This window comes from Astyanax mexicanus, chromosome 22 (genome assembly GCF_023375975.1).
Source record: "Astyanax mexicanus isolate ESR-SI-001 chromosome 22, AstMex3_surface, whole genome shotgun sequence".
Classification (NCBI taxonomy): Eukaryota; Metazoa; Chordata; class Actinopteri; order Characiformes; family Acestrorhamphidae; genus Astyanax; species Astyanax mexicanus.
The window spans coordinates 28,617,902-28,640,844 of NC_064429.1; the positions used below are offsets into that span (position 1 = coordinate 28,617,902).

At 37.0% G+C, this 22,943-nt stretch overlaps 1 protein-coding gene across 2 annotated transcripts; it reads left to right on the forward strand.

Annotated features, from left to right (window-relative positions):
• Nucleotides 1-5,013: 5,013 nt before the first annotated feature.
• On the forward strand, nucleotides 5,014-21,845 carry ehmt1a (euchromatic histone-lysine N-methyltransferase 1a). 2 transcript variants are annotated; one of them, XM_007230483.4, is made up of 24 exons: nucleotides 5,014-5,137; nucleotides 5,482-5,610; nucleotides 5,996-6,405; nucleotides 7,497-7,629; nucleotides 7,757-7,863; nucleotides 8,894-9,131; nucleotides 10,207-10,352; nucleotides 10,552-10,695; nucleotides 11,072-11,289; nucleotides 12,509-12,598; nucleotides 12,707-12,789; nucleotides 12,881-12,987; nucleotides 13,449-13,571; nucleotides 14,534-14,635; nucleotides 14,830-14,934; nucleotides 15,688-15,842; nucleotides 16,635-16,802; nucleotides 17,989-18,133; nucleotides 18,220-18,297; nucleotides 18,484-18,599; nucleotides 18,793-18,879; nucleotides 19,502-19,580; nucleotides 19,714-19,889; nucleotides 21,049-21,845. In XM_007230483.4, the coding sequence occupies exons 2-24, from the start codon at nucleotides 5,562-5,564 to the stop codon at nucleotides 21,257-21,259; spliced, it is 3,270 nt and encodes a 1,089-aa protein (XP_007230545.3). In that variant the 5' UTR covers nucleotides 5,014-5,137; nucleotides 5,482-5,561; the 3' UTR covers nucleotides 21,260-21,845. The 2 variants fall into 2 exon arrangements, with proteins under 2 accessions (XP_007230545.3, XP_015462754.3); XM_015607268.3 differs by having other exon boundaries at nucleotides 5,512-5,610.
• The last annotated feature ends 1,098 nt before the right edge of the window (nucleotides 21,846-22,943 follow it).

Consider the following 22,943-nt stretch of genomic DNA (forward strand, 5'->3'; position numbering starts at 1 on the left):
GAAGTTGTGACAGAGGAAATTTAAGGCTAGAAATGAGGTAAACAGTGATTGCAATCATGACTGTAAAAGGCTGAATCACTGAGGAGCAAAGATGTGTGTACGACTACATCCACTCTGTAAATACTCTGACTATTTCCTCAGTAACATAATATAATAATATTATAACATAATAATATATCTGCATATGTATATTGCATTGTATATTTATATATTCATTCATATATTGTGTACTGTTTATACTGTAAATGTATCTGTATATTTTATTTTATATTTTATTGTATTATTCTACTATGTAGTAAATAAATAAAATATGTAGTAAATATAGTAAATGTTCTCTTCACACTAGTGGGAACCTGCGCCCAAGTTTTTTTTACTCAAATGTACACCTGTGCTCTGTGACATGACAGTAAAATCTTGAATCTTTTTTGGGGGGATTTTCATTCGCTGTAAGCCATAAATCATCAACAATAAAAGAAAGAACCGCTTAAAACAAAAGTTTCACATTTTGGAACTGAATTACTGAAATAATGTAACTTTTTAATAATATTCAAATAAAAAAAACTCAGATTGTGACTAGGCTTTTGTGGGGGTTCGGTTTAAGTTAAAGTTGTGGTGTTTTAATGTTAGAGTGAGTTACTGGAAGTGTCTGTATTTGTGATTTTATAAAAACAAATCAGTGAGCAGACCTAAAGTGACAGGGTTCGGATCTATTAATCAGATTAATATGTTGTTAATAATCTACATCTCAAATAAGTTGTCATGTGCTTGAATTTTTTCATTTCTCCTTGATTTTAGTCTCTCTGTTTACATGTCTTGTGCGCTTTTACGCATTGTGCTTTTACACATCCAGTATTTACGCATTCTAAAAGCCAGAACAGAAAATACAGCTGGCAAAAAAAAAAACATAATATTTTTTGAAATCGAATTAATTATCTAATTTGAGAACACTGACCTTCGCCTGCCCAAAAATCTTGAGTCAAGTCATTTTACAAGCAGGAGTCATTTAAAAGCCCATGTATGTTTTTTCTTCACTCATACAATAATATCAGACGAAGATGTGAGATGGACTTTTTTTATGGGACTCATTATTAGCCTTATTCTGATTCCCGTTCCACCTTGCTGCAGTTACATACAGCCGCATGTAGATGGAAGTGCAAATTACAAAAATGTAAAATCCCATGTATTTTTTCCTCCTCTCATATCCGTTCAGTGGTACCAAACAGTTTATTGAAAACTGTTCTGACTAGTGTCAGACGATGGTGTGATATGTTCTGCCTCTAGATGGCAGTGCAAATAATAATATTAAAATATATAATATTGCCTATTGAATGAAGACCGCAAACAACTGTACTCTATAATGTATTTATAATATTAATTTGTAATATTATATTATATTATAATATTTGTATATATATACGTACGTAAGTCCAGCGTAAGTGCAGCGCGAGGCGTCATTTAGCCCGAAGATTCGATTGTTGTTTTTATTCAGTTTTTCTGAACCCGAGCGCAGCAGCAGCTTTTTTCCGAGGAGGACTCCATCTTTCAGCGACTAAAACCACTTTATTGTTCTATATTAACTGTTTAATTATCTGTATTGTCTTATAATTATAGTATAATTTACCTGTTATCTGTGTTGTATTGTTACTAATTCTTTTTATTTCTTTTTCAGGTTAAAAAGCCAGTTGTGACCCCCGCGGTCTGGTATGGGCTGGCGGCGTCTTTTCGGGGTTTACACCCTAGAGGTTAGAAGAATTTCTCTAAATTTTTAGACCAAATTCACCATTAAAAATATTCAAAATTACACTCGAACAAGCTAGATCTGGAGCACCATTAACTGTATGTATCTGTATCTGTGTGTTTTTCAGGCGGAGTGCGATGTTCCAGAAGATTCTTCTTGTTGCACTTCGCCTTTTAATGTAAGTCTCTATTAAACTTATACCTACCTACATACCCACACCCAGTAACGTTACCTCAGAAGACTCGATTTGTTCACAGTACAGCAATACAACACAAACAATATATAACCCTGAGTTGTGTTTTGTATTTTAATTGTAATAGATGACAAACAAACATTATTTTGCCACAGTCTGTTTATTGTTGTTGCTATTGCCATATTAGTGGCTCTGACTAGGTTTAGCTGATTTGAATACAGCTTGACTGTAGAAACGCCTGCCTGAAAATCTTTAATATAATATTCTTAAACAGTGCATAGAACTGTACCTGGCCACCCCCCCACACCCATCTCCAGAGCCTTTGCCCACCCCTGCAGTGCATTGCAGCCCCCTTGTCCATCCGTCTATAGTTCTTTAGAACCCAATAATTTCTTTTCATTTCACCTATGTTTCTTCCAGCCTGTGAATGTCATGGACTCTGATGTGGAGGACGATGGAGGGCAGGTCTGTGATGGAGAGGTGTTGGAGCCAGCTCCCGAACTACAGGTCAGAGTTTAGCAGCACACTTGTTTTGCTGATATAACAATTGAAAGGTTCCCCTACTGTGGGACAAATAAAGGATTTTTTTTTTCTGTTTTCTTGGACAGTGCCAGGAAGCACGTACAACAGACCTCGCCCCCACACTCCACCAAGAGCCATCATCCATCCAGGGAGACACAACAGTACACTCTTTAAAAATGGTAAGAAAAGGGGGGTTCATAAGTAAAGGTAAAGGTTTATAGAACCATAAAACTTAAAGAACTATGTGGATTTTATTGTGGATTTTTTTTAGTTGTATTAAATTGATAATGGGTTTTATACATTGTCTTACGTTGTCCTGTGTTTATGTAACTTTTTCCATGCAGAGAGGATGGCTTCAGTTCTTCTGCTGCTGCTTCCCTGTGAGGAGGACGAGGAGGGTGGCAGACAGCAGCAGAGAAGCATGGGCATAATAGATACACATACATACACACATTTAAACACACATATACATGCATACACATTTACACACATTTATTAACATACACAGATGCATACATATAGATATTTATATAGTTCAGTATATATATTTATATAATTCATTGTATATATGTATATAATATATAAATAGTAGTTTACTTATATATTGTTATTATTATTAATATTGCTATTATTATTAATAGCAATATTAATAACATATTTGTAATATATTAACATTGTATTATATTTATTCTATTTTTTATATTTACATTATTTTATATATATACTATATATTTTTATTCTTTTCATTCTTTCCTCACCCTTTTTCCACCAATCCTGTGATGGAGAGATGTTGGAGCCAGCTCCCGAACTACAGGTCAGAGTTAAAGCAACACACATTTTTTTTGCTGATATGACACTGAAAAGGTTCCCTTACTGTGGGACTAATAAAGGATTTTTTTCCTGTTTTCTTGGACAGTGCCGGGAAGCATGGACAACAGACCTCGTCCCCACACTCCACCAAGAGCCATCCATCCATCCAGGGAGACACAACAGTACACTCCTTAAAAATGGTAAGAAAAGGGGGTTCTTAAGTAAAGGTAAAGGTTCATAGAACCATGAAACTTAAAGAACTGTGTGGATTTTTGTGTGGATTTGTTTTAGTTGTATTACATTTTTAATGGTTTTTATACATTGCCTTACCTTATCCTGTGTTTATGTAACTTTTTCCATGCAGAGAGGATGGCTGCAGTAGTTCCTGTAAGGAGGAAGAGGAAGAGGAGTGTGGCAGAAGAAAAAGAGCATATATATATATATATATATATATATATATATATATATATATATATATATATATTATTCATTATATATATATATACATACATACATATATACAATATATATATATATATGTAGATATAGATATATATATACAATATTGTATATATTGTATATTTTCAATATATACTAATTGAAATTTATTTATTTAAATATATATTATTATTATTATTAACATATTTATCATATATAAATATTGTATTTTATTTACTATTTTTTTATAATTACGTTATTTTATATATTCTATATATTTTTCTGTTGTTTTCATTCTTTCCTCACCTTTTTTTCCCCACCAATCCTCTCCCCACCAACTTTCAACCCTGTTATTAAATGTAAATAAATGTAAATAGTTTCACTGCAACTTTGTGTCTGTGAGTTATTTTACTAAAAAACTGCGGTTTTCATCTTTACAGCACTATCCAGGGTGATATAATGAACTTTTAAACCTTGGCTCACGTTTTAAAAATTAAACATACAGTCTTCTCTGTAAAAGAATAAGGTTTGCTTCCCTGGTTGGGAATGGTTGGGAACTTACAAGAGTATAAATCTGTGGGAAAAAAAAAAATTAATACTACACCATCCTTTGTAACATGATTCAAATGTAAAAATGCAAATGTTCTAGTGCCGGGACTTTACATCACACTGTACCTACTGGACTATACCTGCACTTTACTCATAAGTACTCTGTAAATACTCTGACTATTTCCTCACTAACACACACATACTCTAGATATTTGCATATGTATATAGCATTGTATATTTATATATTCAGTCATATTTAAAATATATCTGTGCAATACCACATGTCAATATGTCTATCATAAGTTATTGTGTGTACTGTGTATACTGTAAAGTAATCTGTATACTCTATTTTATTTTATTTTATAATTATACTATGTAGTAAATATTTTTCTCTGTACTCTAGGAGAACCTGGGAACCTGCACCGACGTTTTCACTCACGTGTACAGTTTTACTCTGTGAAGTGATAGTAAAATCTTAAATCTTGAATCTTAAATCTTTTTTTGGAGGTTTTTATTGTCTGTAAGCCATAATCATCAACAATAAAATGAATAAACACTAAAATAAAAAAGATAACTCTGTGTGAAATACATCTTTATAATATATGAGTGAAATAAAGTAACTTTTTAATTATATTTAAATAAATAAAAATTGAGATGCACTATCATAGTGTGATCATCACAGGTCACAGGACCACAGTGCTGCTGAGCTCAGCGCGGCAGTGTTAAGCGCTGGCCGGCGGGGGGCGCAGTTACGCGGCTGCGCGGCTGCTCGCAGGGCGCATGTTTGGAGAGGCTGGCTGGAGGGAAATGAAGTGAGGAAGCTGAGCCTCCAAACTTTCTTTGTTTTTGTGTTGTTTTACAGCATGCGGCCTTTCTGCGGGTAACAGGTGTGGATTTCACTGCTTATATACCCTATAAATAAGAGTCTACGCCCTTTATATCGCTTAAATCCGCGCTATCTCTCTCTGTCTGTGATGTTTTGATTGGTGCTGGGTTTAGCTAGCGCTGTGCTGTTAGCCTGTAGCTAATCCTGCTGCTGCCGCTGCTGTATGTTAACTGTTTATGTTTTAGTTAGTTAATTGTTGTTATTATAACAGTGTTTCTGCAGTTTCAGGACTCTTCTATGAGCCAGACTGGGATATAGAAGCTGAGCTCAGCTCTGTGTGTGATCTATTAATTGTTAAAATAACATAAATAACGTTACCTGAATTTAAGCTACTTTTCCCCTCAGCTTGTTCCAGCCTTGCTGTTCTGTGTGCAGTTCTGTGGGTCTGTGCTGAAGGGGGAGTTGGGGATTGGCAGGTCTAAACTATGAGTACCAAGTCTAAACTCAAGCCTAAACCTAAACCCAGGAGAGCTGGTGAGTTTAATACATGTTTTATAAGTTAAATATTAATGTGATTGGCTATTTAACATGTTAACAAGTCTGTTAATATTGCTATTATAGGTTAGTAAAAAAAACAACAACCTAATCTCCAAAATAGAAACTTTGCAAAACCTGTTAGAAAGTTGAAAAAAAAAAGTTGAAAAAATTGGAATGATTTTATAACATGATGATGATTTATATTGCTGTAGTTATCATAAATAAGATGGTATTTAGGGTTTTTTTTTTATAATTCTTGAATAGGTTAAGTATTGTCATTGACCATGGTTACTATAAAGCGTGTGGCTGCATTCATTGGTATCTGAGAGTTTTAGTATTGCATTGATATTTATCTCCAGTCACAGTTGTTTGCTTGTTCCAGGTATGGATAAATCTGGTGATTCTTCCAAGCGAGGGAAGAAAACCAAGCCCAAACCAAAGGTGGGTGGAAAACAGCCAACAGCAAAGGACCAGAAAGACTCGGAACCGGCCCTTCATTCAGTTTCTGGACAAGCCTCTGTAAAAGCTGCGTCCTCTCAGAGCACCACTTCAAATGATAATGGGTCTGCCCAAGAAGTCCTGCATGAAGCTCCGATGTCCCAGAGTTTGGACTCCAGTAACACAACTAGTCATGCAGCAAAGGCTTTGTCTGCAGAAGCCTCTGGGGAGACTGGAGAGGGTGCAGCTAATTTTAAGGGCTCTGAGGAAGCGAAGAAAGTTTCTACGCCTGTGCAGTCACGCCTGGCCTGGAAGACCATGGTCAGACCAGCTTCACCTCCAGATGCACTAAAGGTAATAATTTCAGTGTAATGAATAAATTAATTAATGATTTTTTTTTAGCCTGTAGGTTGCTCTGTAGGACAGTGGTCCTGCATCTTACTACCAAGAAAATAACATAAAAAAACCCACCAAGAAAGATAAGATCTTAGTTCTTATTGCATTTTAACATTAAACATATGTAGCAAAATATATATTTCCTTTATCGTGCTAGAATCTTTGAACAACTTTGCTCTGTCTGGACATATAAAACCAATTGTGTGCCACGAATAACCAAATATGTGCAAAGTGGCAATAAAACCCTACCCTGGCAAAAACCACCCAACCATTCATGGTCCTGGAGGCTGACTACCCTGCACTTTTTTTTTGTAATTTCTCTGCTCAGGACATACCTGACCCAACAAATCAACTCTTTAGCAGCCAGTTATTGAGTTAAGGTAGGTGTGTATAAGAAGAAAAAGCACTAAAATTAGCACAGCAGTGGACCTTCTGAATTTGGCTTGAGAAACACTGCCCAAGACCCCCATAGTCCACATATTAGCTGTTAAAGAGGTGGGCCTTTCTCAGCTCAACGGTGATACTGGCATCATAGTGGGATAGCAGTGTCTGTGTATAGTATAATTTGTTAATTTCTTCGTTTGTTGGCACATTGAAGTCCATCATCTGTTTTTCTTATAAGATCAATTCCGCAGTTAGCCAGTAGGTGGCACTTGGGTGGGTTTCCCTGTTCACTGTTGCCACTTTTGAAGCTCCGCAGTTCACTGACATGGTCATCCAACCACTACAATTATCTTCTTTGAAGGGCTTTCACTGCTAGCCCCCAATTTAACCCTTCTCCTCTAACCAGCAAACTGATTGTCTCTGTGCTGAAAGTTAGGACTTAGGGGCAGTAGTAAAAACCCGGAACATGGTTTCCTTATAAATTTATTACACCAATGCTCCAAATTTTTGTAGAAAGCTTTCCCTGTACAGTATAGACAGTCAGTCCAGCAAAAGTAGGTTATGTAATCTCTTGGTGTACCCCCAAGTAATGGTCTTAGCCCTTTTATTTATTACACTGATTGTTTGACTAATTGGTTGATTTTGTTTTATGTTAACATCCAAAGACCCTAAATGCTGGAAACAGCACTTCACAGAAAGACCCAGAGCTGGAGAAGTCCTTAACATTACCACCAGCAGCAGCACCTCCTCAGTTAAAGCTACCTCAGAAACAAAAAGGCTCAGCGAAACCACAAACAGGTCAGTACTAACTCCTTCCTCTAAAGCTGTAAAGCTAACAGATTAGCCTCCTTTTTCAGCCTTCCATTGTCAACTGCTGCATTACTCAACAGTGCACTGTTTTCCTTTTCCTATCTTTTTCATGCAGTGGTGAAAAAAAGGAAGAGGAAGATGGGGTTGTACAGTTTTGTTCCCAAAAAGAAAGCCAAAGTGTCGACTAAACAGAATCTCATCTTACCCTCTTCTAGCAGCCAGGTCAGCCATCTTACTTTTGTTCATGTGTTATTGTTGTATTGTAAACGTGCTTTAATAGTACGGAATATATCTTTCCTTACAGGAAAAAAATAATAATTCCAGTATGGTTCCTCTTGTAATGACTTTCATTTGGATATATAGAATGCTGTAAGGGAGAGGTAATAAACAACAGGTTTAAGTTCATTTTTCTGCTATTCTTAAATAAATTAAATGAAATAAAGTATTTAGCATCTCTTCTCAACCTGTCTTTTTTTCTACCTGAAAATGTGAGCTGTACAGGACTAGAATAGTAACATTAGCTGAGCTAACTTAGTGTTCAGGGTTCGTATTGTCATTAAAAACCTGAAAAAAGTCATTGAATTTTAAAAAGGCCATTTCCAGGCCTGGATAAGTTTTGGAAAAATAAAAATACCCAAAAAGTTTTGGGAAAGTCATGGCAATTTGCAATCTACAAATGTTTGTTTTTTAGATGTATCGATGGAGAAAAGCTATTTTGAGCTACCAAATACATCAGCTCAGAGTTTGTTCAGTAATTTAATTTTGTTAATTTTATTAACATTTATATTGTGATGAGAATTTGCCTTAAAGGTATGGATAAGTCATTGAAATAATCATGGAAATTTCTTGGTAAAAAAAAATAGCGTTTGTTTGTCAGCAAAAACACTGGCTCATATCATCTGCTGTGGCTTTCTATGGTCTCAATATTGCGTACAATTTGCATTAAAGATGACCAGCTGCCACTGCAAAATATACATAGCAAAACACACCATTCATTTTCTAGGTGATTGACATTTTTTTCTAATTTTTAACTTAGTTGTGTGGCTGTGAATAAGATGTGATTTTTTTTTTAATGAATAGTCATTTTTTTGTGGAGAGGCGATTTTAGGATTAGAATGAGGCAGCTGTGATTTCAGCTCTCCATTAAAGGCTCCAGTCCACTAATAATTTTTTTCTCCCAAATAATTTGACAGAAAGCTTCATCTTGTCATATTTGTTGGCTTTCATACATGGTCCTTTTTTCCTTCCACAGAAGGAAGTGTTACATGTAGCCAAAGGAGTCCAGCTGCAACTGGAGGAGGCATTCAAACCTAGAACCAAACTGGATAACCAAGAGAAGCAGAGCGGGAGTGCAGCTGAAGGAGGAGCAGCAGCTGAACCCCAGAATAAGAATGATGATGTAAAAGCTTCTCAAAACGACTGTGAGGAATACACAGAGCTGCCGCTGTACTCTCTGGCCCAGGAGAGTGTGCTCACAGCTATTCGCACAGGTAGTCTCATCAGACATCTAAACCTTTCTACTGGGAGACCAAACGTGTGTGGTTTGGTTAATGGTTAGGCCTGTCACAATAAGATTTTTTTGTGGACGATATATTGTCCCAGAAATTATTGCGATTTATACACTTTTTGAAGACAACAAAATTTTAATTAATCATTTATTATCCTTAGTTTGGGAATTGTACTTATTTCTTTACCTACTGTGTGTATGGAGTCACAGTTATTGAAGCATGATTGGCTAAAAAACTGTTCACTGTTTATATATGTGAACAAACATACAAATAAACACAATAGACGAAATTATGAGAAACAAAAATGATTGAGGTCATGTTCATTTGCAATTATGGTGACGGGCCTATTAACGGTTGGAGTTTCATTTCCATTTGTTTCGTTGTTGAAGCTTGAAATATGACTTCATAATATCTAGGAAAGGGTTCAGCTCTTCATTCTACTGACTTACTTTAAGGAGTTTTTTATTGGTTAGCGCACACAGTTCTGGGAGAGGAAAATACTTGGATATTTTTTTATGTATGTAAAAATTTGAATATTATTGAAAAGTTACTTTATTTTAGTATTTCAGTTCATGTAATCATGTAAAACACATTATATAGATGTATTACACACAGAGTGATCTATTTTAAGCATTTGTTTACTTTATTGTTGATGATTATGGCTTACAACCAATGAAAACCCAAAAATCAATATCTCAGAAAATTAGATATTATATAAGACCAATTGGTACTTTTGGCAGAGTGGGCAGTGTGCCAAGTCCTGCTGGAAAATGAAATCTGCATCTCCATAAAAGTTGTCAGCAGAGGGAAGCATGACGTGCATAGTCAGCATTGTGTTCTCTTGAATAATTGTGCCTTATCTAATACTCGGGATGCTGAGCTCCAGACTAACTTTTATTACAACCGTATCAGAACATCACAAAGCTTTGTTATTTGTCCCAAAAAATATATATATATTTTTCTTTTATTATGTTTATTGGATGGGGTAAATCATCATACTCAAAGCCATTCAGGCTGTAGAGTGAACCAATCTGTTTTTGTATATCCTGTTTTGCAGGCTTGCCTGAGGATAAGGAGAACATGGAAGCGGATGAAATGCTGGAGCCGCCACTCTGCTGCTGCCGTATGGAGACACCCAGGAACCAGGATGTTGTAACCCTGGCAGAGGGGAAGTGCATGGCTGTGGAGAGTGTAGATGGGAAGGTATAACTTTCACACTAACTACATTTACTACATTTCTATGATTTGTTACTTAACTGTGTGCTACTTTTAAATGTATTAAGCTCTGAGAGGTCTCTTTGAAGGGAAACGCATTGTCATTATGTAGTGATAATTAATAGTTATTAAAGGTTTGATTTTTATATTCTTCGTACTATCTCTGTCCTCTTTTCTTCACCCAAAGCTGAGTTTGTGTCGGAGGCCCATCCACAAGCAGGAGATGATGCGTCCGTCTCTGCGGATCCCCCTGCTGGTGCTGTGCGAGGACCACCGAGCCGGCATGGTCAAACACCAGAGCTGCCCAGGCTGCGGCTTCTTCTGCAGGGCTGTGAGTACTGCCGCTCTGAGACCTATAAACCTGGAGAATGTTTCATCCCCCATAAATAAATGATCCATATTAATATTCAGTGGTATTGACTTGGATATGTTTATACTATTTACTCTCAGTAATCTTTGTTGATGTTTAATAAAACTGGCTCCTGGGACTCAAATATACAAGAAGGCTTGAGTCAGCACTCGTTCTACAGAATACATAATCACAGTCTTGGCTGTGGAGTGTTGATCTATTTCCCTTTTGTGTATTGTGATGCAATATGTTTTATATATATGTGTCCTTTAGCAAGCCAAAGGCCTGAGCATAAATCACTGGACTTCAAAGAACAAAAATTAACAATGTATGTTTTGTGCTTTTGATCCTTTTTCAGGGAACTTTCATGGAGTGCCAGCCTGATGGTCACATCTCTCACCGGTTCCATCGGAGCTGTGCCTCTGTGATCCGCGGGCAGCTTTTCTGCCCTCACTGCGGAGAGGAAGCCTGCCAGGCTAAAGAAGTTACCATCCCCAAAACTGACTCTGTAATTACCATGCCCGCTATCACCACAGCTGCTTTACCAAGAGACAGAAGAGACTCTGCTTCAGCCGAGTAAGTTCTTATAAATATACTAAACATTAGGGCTGGGCAATATTTAAACAAAAAAAAAAAAAAAGAAAGAAAAATTGCGATATTCTTTAAATATATGAGAGATTCTTAATTATGATTTAGATTTTTAATTGTTAAAACAATCAAAAAGCACCATGTGTAGTATTATTTAAGGTCTAAATCCATCATTTCCAATTCAATTTTTTTTCCCATTAATTTGAAAATGTCTAGTTGTGGTCTCTAGTATGAATAAATGCCATATGAGCCGTTTTTTGTGAAAAAAAAATGCTCTGGTGTTTCTGTATAATCCTGCGATAGTTCACTGGATTAGTGGTCTCTGAAGAATGACTAGATTTCGGCTCCTGCTCATGAATATTCAAACATGCAAACATATCACCTCTGATTTGCTATCAGCACTGCAGCAGAGAACGCATCAGTGTCAAATTTACAGCTCTAAAACTCAAAGGACAAAATGTTTTTAGAGATATACAGCCTTAGTTGTAAAGATATAGCACTGAGTGCCAGGTAAAGTTAACTCTTAACTAACACTAACACTCAGACTTGTTGCTTTGTTGCTTGGACAGTTTCACCAGCTCAAAGCCCCAGAGTCCGCTCTATATCATATATCATGTTCGGTTGAGTTGTGCTACCATGTCAAACCGTGCTACCCTATTGTATATTTAAGGTCTTGTAAAACACAAAATCCAACGGAGATCCAATTTAAACCTAAACCTAAACCTAGCTGGTGTAAACAGAGCTCTTTAGCTGACAGTTTCGGCTGTGCTGCAACCTGGCTTCAGCTGTCTCACATTTGTACCGATCAAGAGCTGAGTCAGCACTGAGCACTCAAAACCTGAGGATTTTTTTTCTAGGATTAAAAGCATGACTTCAGCTGTAACTGGAAATATCTGCGCTGCAAAACTGTGCTGGACTGAGGTGCACAGCTTTCCACACATGCGTTTACAAGCACGTGCCCAAGCATGTGGATGGAGGCCATGCGGTTACCTTGTGTTTACTATTGCCCCCCCTCACGCTCTCCCTCCCGTATCTCAGGCAGCAGCAGCCTGTCACTCACACAGACACAGAGACAGCGCTGTGTATGTGTTTCTTGTGTCAAGAATCCTGTGATGTGACAATTGTGCATGCGCTTATTGTGATGACAATGCTTAAATTATATATCGTGCAGCCCTACATATCATCATTTTTGCTTCAAATGTTACAGAAAACCAAGTGTGGTCCCTTCACCTGCCAGACCTGTAGATCCTGCAGTAGAATCACTAGAGACGGTTCTAGAAACACTGGAGGATGGAGAGTAAGCTTGCCTCTGTAACTTGCATCATATCAGAGTATATTTTCTACTGAAATTTGTAGTATACCAGTTAAATGCTTCACTCGTTCAATTCCTGTCTTGTTCTAAAAGGTATAAGAAGTCAAAGCTTCCCCCGAAGCAGCTATTCTTTTCAGCTAGGAGAGGCGAGCTGCAGCAGGTCATGCACATGCTGGGTATGGAGTCATTTGTAAATGATCTGAGTAGAATTTGAATGCTCTTTGCTTGTCAAATACTTCATTCTCTCACGTTTTTTGTTTGGATCAGTGGAGGGGGTGGATCCGAACTTGCAGATGGAGAGCGAGAGGAGGCGGACGCCTCTCCATGAGGCTGCAGCTGAGGGCCACAAGGAAATCTGCCACATTCTGGTGCAGGTAATACTAATAATAAAGGCCTCATAAGGATAATAAATACAGCAGTGCAACGTGGCATTACTATTTCTAAAATAGAAGATCTGTAGGAATACATCAGGGTAGAACCAGAGTTTTGTTTTACACAGTTTGCTCATTCTCACATTGTTAGAATGTATTTGAATCTAACATTTACATAGCTAATAATCCAAAAATCATGCCAAAAATCATGGGATAGGAGTATTGTAATTGTTTAACTTTGGACACCCCTATTGGTTTCACCCATAGTGAAACGGCACAGTCGGTGGTAAAGAGGATGATCGCAACCGTCAGAAATCACATCAGCATTTAATGCATGCACTTGCACATGGCAAAAGTCACGGGACACAGTACTAGTTCCTGGCATGCTGGCATGTCAGTATGTGTGTATATGAAGCCACATGTATCGGCACATTTCTTAAATATCTTTATTTTCTCTTTCTGAGGCGGGAGCAAATCTGGACATGTGTGATGATCGGCAGCGGACTCCTCTGATGGACGCCTGTGAAAACAACCACATGGTAACAGTGGAGTATCTGCTGAAAGCTGGGGCCTCCACATCACACAAGGTGTGCATATTTTCCATGCAGATGCATTAGAAGTGTCCTTTGGCTAGAAAGCGTTTAGTACTTGCTCTTTTTAAAATACAGTAGGTCACTCCAAATTGCATATGCATGCTGCGTGTAAAAACTGTTCTTCTACCTGATCTTCATTGCCTGCATTAGCCAATAAAAGAAAACGGACAGAAAACAAGCAATCAGGAAAACCCCATGTCATTGCCTGTCATAAATATATTAACGACATCCTGTCGTTCTTTCCTGTCCACTACTTTACCGAACTAAAACAACTTGAAACCCAAAAAAACGTCTCACAGGGCATTCATTCATATTAGAGACCACCTCAAAATTAATAATAATAAAAAAAACATGAAATGAGACGAGTTTGGGCCAGTTTTACCACAACACACCACATAGACATGAGTTTCAGTTTAGTTTTCCAGCAGTACAAGCATTACCTGCTAACCACGCTAAATGGGCGTTCAGAGGTGAGTATTATCAGCCTGTAGCCTGCTGCTAACCCCTGCTAACTAAGCACTGCTGGAGCATCATTAGCTGCTTTTGCTCTTTGGTTGTTCAGAGGTGAGTATTATCAGCTTATATACTGCTGGAGCATCATAAGCTTTATCTGTGCTAAGCATTAGCAGTTAGAAAATCTGGGTTTTCAGGAGAGAAATCTGTGTAGATTAACATCCAGCACTTGTTTGACTTTTTTTTTTTTAAGAATTACAGTTTTGTTTACTTAACTAACTAACTAACAGGTTTACAGGAAAACATGGCGACACCCCTGTTCCTTACCAATGTCGCATAAAATGCACCTTATAATCCAGTGCGCCTTATGTATGAAAATAGACCAGAAAATAGACATTAATTGATAGTGCACCTTATAATGTGAAACATATGATAATATCTCTGGTTAAACAAGTCCATTTTACTCATTGGTTCTGTTCTGTCTGATTTTTTTTTTTGTGTAGGATATAAGAGGATCTACATGTCTTCACATGGTGGCTCGAGGAGGTCACACTGGCATACTGCAGCATCTTCTGTCCACTTCCTTTATAGATGTCAACTGTAAGGTAACAGCAGTGCTACTGTCTACCTCTAAGCTTCCGTCTGAGTCCGGTTTGGATCTTATCTACGTTAAAGAAAAAGTGCTTGGGCTTTAAAACATACTCTGATCTTTATTATTGATTGCAATAATAAGGTTGCAGTGTGTGACAGTTTAGACTGAACAGATTAAGAACGATTTTGTTTCCTGATTTGCTTTAAGGATGACGGGGGATGGACTCCTATCACTTGGGCCACCGAAAACATGCACAAAGAACAGGTCAAGCTGCTGATAGCTAAAGGAGCAGACATCCATATGAGGGACAAGGTGGGTGGAGTGAATGTTTGTAGGGCTTGGATTTTTCTTGTGCCGTTTGTGAGTGAAACTCCACATTGTGGTGTGTGAGAGAGGTTTGCTCTTGTAGATGTACTTGTTTTAAACCAAGGTCATCTTGGTTTTGTCCACATTGGGCTGTTGTGACTGTAGGTTTTTATTAATGCCAAGCAGAAAAACATTTTATCAGTTATTTTAAGGCTGACCAACTGATTCAAACAAGTGGAACACCCTGGATTTAAATGTTTATTTATTTAATTATGCATGTGTTAAAAAATGATATCCTGCAGGCCTGAAATTTGACCAGAAAAAAATATATACATGTAAAAAAAAAAGTATGTAAATGTGAGAAATGGCATTTTCTTATTTGCAATTTCCTTACTTTACCAACCTTTTTTTCATTTAAGATTGAACCCATAAGAGAATATAGAATATAGTATTGTATGCAATAATACTGCCAATATTTAAAAATCTCTCCATATTGTGATATTGTGTGTTTTTACAATAAGAAAAAAAAAACAATAATAAGCTGCCCAATTAATTGAACTGATTTTGTTATTTGAATAAATATTCAAAACAATGTCTGGGCTTTTATTCTTGAAATTAATTTTAAAATAATGTCTTAATGATTTGTCATAATGTCAAAAATCTTGCTATCGCATATATACCCTAAAATATTGTGATCTTTTAGAGACCCAGATCTATTACAGTAAAGGTGTAATTTGTAATTGTGACTCTCTTACTCAGGAGGAGAATATCTGTCTGCACTGGGCTGCGTTCGCAGGCTGTGATGATATTGCTCAGCTGCTGCTGGAGAACAGGTCAGACCTGCACGCCGTGAACATTCATGGAGACTCTCCTCTGCATATAGCGGTCCGACAGAACCAGCTGGACTGTGTTATGTGAGTAGCTAACTAATTTAAGTACAACTAAGCTAAGTAAACACAAGTGTAATAAGAAAATACTTTTTTTAAAAGTCAAACGAGTGCTGGATGTAAATCTACACAGATTTCTCTCCTGAAAACTGTTTATTTAAGTGAGTAAAGAGCTTCCGTTTATTAACAGTAAGCTTAGATTCCTGAATTTCTCCAGCATTAGCGGTTAGCGTCTAATGCCGCCTGACAGCACTACACTGAGAAACCCTGAGTGTTCCGGTAAGCCAGAGCAGTATCAGCTAGCAGTGCGTCCCATGTAGCTTGTTTTGATAAACGTGCAAACTACAGTCCGAAATACACCCCTGTGAACAAGGCCGTTAACGATACAGTTAACGGCTAATACTAATGCTGCAGGGTACAGGCGGTTAGCTAGTGACAGATGCTAATGCAACTCCAGCCCAGGTTCGGAGTGGCTTTACTGCTTCTTACAACCTGACTGGTAAAATTTATACATAAGGTGCACTGGATAATTAAGGCATACTCACGATTTTTGGGAAAATTTAAGGATTTTTAAGTGCGCCTTATACTGCGAAAAATACTGTATTGTTTGGAGTTCTATCATTCCAGATGCTCCACATCTCTAAAGCTGAGGAGATTTATTGCATTAGGCATGTGTTCTGCTGCAGAGTGTTCTAAAAATTAAATCAGCTAAATGTACTGTCCACTAGAAATCTTGTATGTTGGGAAGATGGTGTATCTTCCTAAAACAGCTAAAGCACGGTTAAATGTAAGTGTTGTAATCTGAGGTTTGGTGTGCAGGCTCTTTCTGTCCCGAGGAGCAGACGTCAACCTGAAGAACAAAGACGGAGAGACCCCTCTGGACTGCTGCAGTGCCAACTCCAAGGTGTGGACCATCCTAAACACCAGCAAGAAGCTCACGGATGCTCGCAAAGGCAGAGACAGCCAAGGAGAGAAGCTCCTCTGCAGGTTACTGAAACATTTCTGTCTCTGTTAGTCTTATATTTCAGATGCTGCGTAACTTTTTCACATTTAATGCATCTTTATAAGACAGTTGTTACATGATGTCTTACAATTCTAATGGTCAGCAAGTTTGTGTGTCCAACATTTTCTGCAGCAAAAAAGGCACATAGCAGTAATGATGCTAAAACGATATATTGATTAAGCCTAATCAGGATATTTTAACATATCACTTATTTTTTCAAACTGGTATGACCTTTGCCTTTTATTGAGCACAGTGCCCTTTAGATCAGCGATTCAGAACACCAAAAGTGCGTCATGGACACGTTGTACGTGGGTCCCAGACAGCTTGTAAAAAATAAATACATTTAAAAAATATTTAAAAAAAAAACGAAAATAATTTATGCTCATCTGATTGCGTACTCGTCTTTTATATTTGCTGATTTTGCTATTTATAGTTAGAGTAAAATTTTCATTATTTTATTCTATAAACTACGAACAATATTTCTCCCAAAATGTTTTTTCATTTACTGCATTTATTTACAGAAAATGAGAAATTGCTGAAATAACAACAAAGATGCAGAGCTTTCAGACCTCAAATAATGAGACGAAAACAAGTTCATATTCATAAAAATATTTAGTTGAATAACCCTGATTTTTAATCACAGTTTTCATGCATCTTGGCATGTTCTCCTCCACCAGTCTTGCACACTGCTTTTGGATAAATTTATGCCTTTACTCCTGGTGCAACAAGTCAAGCAGTTCAGTTTGGTTTGATGTCTTGTGATCATCCATCTTCCTCTTGATTATATCCCAGAGGTTTTCAATTTGGTAAAATCAAAGAAACTCATCATTTTTAGGTGGTCTCTTAACATGTAGTTGTCATGTTCCGCCACAGTGTTTTTTTTCTGTGTTCTATTTGTCAAAAATAAATTGATTTGTAATCTATAAAAGTGGGTCGCGACTTAATGACCATGAGAAAATGTGGGTCCTGCGCTGAGACCAGTTGAGAACCCCTTTAGATCATACCATTGAGTTGGTGATTTGCTTAACCAAAACCCAACCTACCACGGAAATGGGTAATCACTTTATTGCACAAGTTTAAGTGTAAAGTAACAAAGTAAATTACGCTGCTGTATTATAGATGATGTGCTTTTGTGCTCTTTCACTGACTGTGTTATATTGTACTGCACAGAGATTTGTCACGTGGCTATGAGGAGGTTCCTGTATCCTGTGTGAATGGAGTGGACCAGGAGCCCTTCCCAAACGACTTCAAGTACGTCCCTGAGAACTGTTTCACCACCCAGGTGAACATCGATGAGAATATCACACACCTACAGGTGAGTTCATCAGACCGAAGCTTATATTGGAGAATTATACCAGTATAGATTTATTTATTTTCTCTGTTTTTGTCTTTGTGATGAAGCACTGCACATGTAAAGATGACTGCTCCTCCAGCAACTGTATCTGTGGCCAGCTCAGCATGCGCTGCTGGTATGACCGGGTAAGAGTAGTCCACACAGCCTTATGAATACTCCCATTTATTTGTATGTTTTGCCACAGTGTTATCATCTGTCTTTGGCAGAAGATAAATAATTTAATAATTAATGCATCACTAATATGATCAATAGAATAGAGTAGAATATATCAGTGCTTGTCCTGACTATTCCTTTTTGTCTTCTATTTTCAGGAGGGCCGTCTGTTGCAGGAGTTCTGTAGAGAAGATCCACCCTTTCTGTTTGAGTGTAACCATGCCTGCTCGTGCTGGAGAACGTGCCGGAACCGAGTGGTACAGAACCGTCTGAGGTAATGCTAACATTTTCTGTTTCTGAGAACTTTCAGAAGCAGATCTTTTTTTTTGTCCTCACTCAGCTGGATATATTCTGTATATTAAGATGCTGTAGAGGCATGTGAGTATTCTGTGTGAGCTGTTATATCTAATAGCTAACAGTTATTTCATTTAAAATTATATTGACCTTTTTGTGCTTTGTCTCTTTAGGGTCCGCTTGCAGGTCTTCAGAACGGCCAAAATGGGCTGGGGTGTGAAAGCTCTGCAGGATATTTCTGAAGGAACCTTCATATGCGAGTATGGCCTTCTTCTCACTTCTTTATTAATAAATTATTTTCAATTATGTCAGTTTTGGAAAAATAAGACATCACTTAAAAATTATGAGTTTCTTTAATTTTACCAAATTGAAAACCTCTGGGATAAAATCAAGAGGAAGATGGATGATCACAAGTCATCAAACCAAACTGAACTGCTTGAATGTTTGCACCAGGATTGCAGGCATAAAGTTATTCAAAAACACTGTGTAAGACTGGTGGAGGAGAACATGCCAAGAAGCATGAAAACTGTGATTAAAAACCAGGGTTATTCCACCAAATATTGATTTCTGAACTCTTTATGAATATAAACATGTTTTCTTTGCATTATTTGAGCTCTGAAAGCTCTGCATTTCTTTTTGTTATTTCAGCCATTTCTTATTTTCTGCAAATAAAAGCTCTAAATGACGATATTTTTATTTGGAATTTGGGAGAAATGTCCGTAGTTTATAGAATTAAACAACAATGTTCATTTTACTCAAACATAAACCTATAAATAGCAAAATCAGAGAAACTGATTCAAAAACTGGTGGTCTCTTAATTATTTTTCCAGAGCTGTATTTTATGCTGATTGTCAAATGCATTTTGTGTTTGTGTGTGTGCAGGTTTGCTGGTGAAATAATCTCAGATGGAGAAGCGAATGTGAGGGGGAACGACTTGTACATGTTCAACCTGGACAATAAGGTTAAAACATTTAAAAACTGTTTAAGTGGAGTATTAATCTTTTAGGAAAGCATGTGACCAATTTTGTATATATTGTTTATATATGTTATTTTATAAATATTTATATATGTGTGTGTGTGTGTGTGTGTTTTAGGTGGGTGAGGTATACTGCATCGATGCCCACTTTTATGGCAACGTTGGCAGGTTTATAAACCACCTGTGTGAGCCCAATCTGTTTCCTGTACGAGTTTTCACCAGACACCAGGACCTGCGCTTCCCACGTATCGCTCTGTTCTCCAGCAAAGCCATAAAGGCTGGAGATGAACTTGGGTAAGTTTACCTCTCTGTCATCTATTTAGTATACCTATTACATTCTGATTCTCTATTGTTAAGAATAAGAATAAGAAAAGACTGTCACAGACTGAAACCTCTACAGAATGTGAATAAAAACACCAGTAAATTGGCATGAAGTGAGTTTTACTTTTAAATATTAAAAAAATCACTTTATTAAATAAATGCAACTGTGATATTTAAAATCACATGCATGTTTCTGGCTAAAACTTGAATACCTCCTTACCCCCTATAAATCATCTTAAGCAATCAATATTTTTTTTCTTACTGGAGTGCTATCATTATTATCATTATCATTATTATTATTTTATTTCCAGACACATGGAAACATAGCCTTTGTCAAAGTTAAGTAAATATGGTAAACTCTAACTGTGACTACTGAGAAAACACAGAACAATTACCACCATTTTTTTTAAAGGAGAAATCCAGTGTTAAATGGATTTGGTTTTTAATGAAATTATATAAAAATATAAGTATGAATTTTGTAGAATAGCCTACCTCCACTCCCCCCAGCATTCCCCAACGTTCTGATATACAGCTCTGGAAAAAATTAAGAGACCACAGTTTCTAAATCAGTTTTTCAAATTTTGCAATTTATATGTATGCTTTAGTAAAATGATCATTGTTGGTTTATTCTATAAACTACGGACAACATTTCTCTCAAATTCCAAATAAAAATAAAAATTCATTTAGAGCATTTATTTACCGGTAGCTGAAAATGAGAAATGGCTGAAATAACAAAAAACCTCAAATAATGCACAGAAAACTAGTTAATATTAATAAAGCTTTTAGAAAGTTCAGAAATCGATATTTAGTGGAATGTTTTTTTTTTTTTATCACAGTTTTCATGCATCTTGGCATTATGTTCTCCTCCACCAGTCTTATACACTGCTTTTGGCACAAATTTAAGCAGTTCAGTTTGGTTTGATGGCTTGTGATTGGCCATCTTCCTCTTGATTGTATTCCAGAGTTTTTTTCCAATTTGGTAAAGTAATGCAAAAGCATCATTAAGTGGTCTCTTATGTTTTAGCCAATGCTCCCAACAGGGCTTGTAATGCTGGCGGTAGAGGCATAGAGTTGCCCTCTCATTGTAGCTCCATGTACCATTTCTAATGCCAGATTTGTGTTCCATCCTCAGGTTTGACTATGGAGATCAGTACTGGGACATCAAGAGGAAGTACTTCAGCTGTCAGTGTTCCTCTTCAAAGTGCAGGCACTCCGGGTCCGTCTCGAGCCGCAGCCACGTGGACAGCTCAGCCCAAACCCCCACAGTCCGGTCCTCAGCTCAGTCAGCCGCCACTGAGCGCATTCACTCAGCCAGCACTGGACGAGCAGTAACCCGGCCCTGAGGCCTGAGACTGAACTCTACAGTGACTCTACAGTATTCCTCTCTACTGTTATCTGCCACTAGATCATATTCAACATCATGTTTCTTAATAGTTCTCATCATAGTGTCATCATACTGTTTATATACAGTATACACACATATATATATTTTTCCTCTGTGAATTATTTGTTTTATACAAATGCAAGTATTCAATGATTTCTGCACTTCAAAGCAGTGGAAAGCATTTTAAACATTTAATTTTTTAGAGAATTTTAAAATTGAGAAATACCGTTTTTAAAACAAAACTATTTTTAGCATGATAAAAGTCTCCAATTAGATTCAAAAAATGAATCTGGCAGTGATTTAAGTTAGCCTGCCCTATATTTTATTTGTACTACATGTAATCAATGGTGTGTTTGAGCAGCTGATACTGCTGAACATCAATCAGATGTTCAGATAATGGCTGAATTAACGAAAGAAGGTGCTGCTCGTGTTTTTAAGCCTTTTAAGCTGTTTTTAAAATCTATTTTTTCAGTCACCCAAGTTTTAATCATGTTCTCAATACTGACAGCAATATGATCATGTGTGAAATAAATTCATTTTTTATATTTTTGTATATATATGTCTGTTATTTTTGGAAACACCTTCTTACAACAACCATTCTTTTTAAAAATGCTGTATTTCTTTCATTATTAGCTAAGAGGTTTTTGTTATCAGGACTGAAGTGTCTATTTAGATGCTTCTTTTATGCTCAAATTGCAGCAGAGGCTATATACATTATTTATGTTTAACGTATTCATATTTAACACCTCCGGCAGCTTTAATTAGAATGGCTTAGAACTAGCACATATACACACTAACAAATTTCAAAGACTGTCAAATTAATACGTTAATTTAGAATTAAATAATCACAAAAAAAATATATATAGCACATTTACTCTGATAATTCGCTTTACCGTGGTGCTCTTTGATTGGCACTACAGTTCCGGTCACTGTATCAGCTCTTAAGACCAGAGTAACATAAAGACATCATACACTTTTCAAGCAGCAGAATCTCTATTATACCAGTACCATCAAAGTAACATCATTCTGATAACAAAAATCACAATTAATTTGGCTCAGAAAACAGCATCAGGGCTTACACGCTTCAATCCTCGACTGTTAGCTAGCATTGAGCCGACAGCTGCATTTCAGTGTTCTGAGTTCAAAAAGTAAACTATAATCTCAACATCACATCAAACCCCAGAACCTACTAATCTAAACAGCACAGTGTTCTTAATCTGTTCTCAAAATTTAGCAATTTATTCTGTCCAGAAGCAGCATTGAATTCTCTTTGCTTGTTTTTGGTAGAAATGGACGCTAGGTGCTCTGGACAAATGAGCATCAAAAGGTTAATCCGAATTGTTATCAGCAACAAGACCAAAAAGTTCAACCTGCTGTTTGAGAGGAAAAAGGACAAACTGCAGAAGCTGGCCATCCCAGGGGACTGTGACTGCAATGGAAGATGGTCTATAAGACATTGAGGCTTGAGATGTTTCAAGATTAAGTTTCATTTCAATCATAATTGGGAGATCACTGGTTTGAATCCTGGTCATGCAGCTTGCCATCTGCTGCCAGAGCCCTGAGAGCACAATTGGGCTTGCTCTCTCTGGGTGGGTAGATGATGCTCTTTCCCCTCATCACTCCAAAGGGTGACGTCGATCAGC

Bases quoted from the DNA above. Each gene is read 5' to 3' on its own strand.
- ehmt1a (XM_007230483.4), top strand. From the start codon at position 5,562: ATGAGTACCAAGTCTAAACTCAAGCCTAAACCTAAACCCAGGAGAGCT. The intron at 16,803-17,988 runs GTTACTGAAACA...TGTACTGCACAG, and splicing joins GGAGAGAAGCTCCTCTGCAG to AGATTTGTCACGTGGCTATG. The intron at 18,298-18,483 runs GTAAGAGTAGTC...TTCTATTTTCAG, and splicing joins TGCGCTGCTGGTATGACCGG to GAGGGCCGTCTGTTGCAGGA.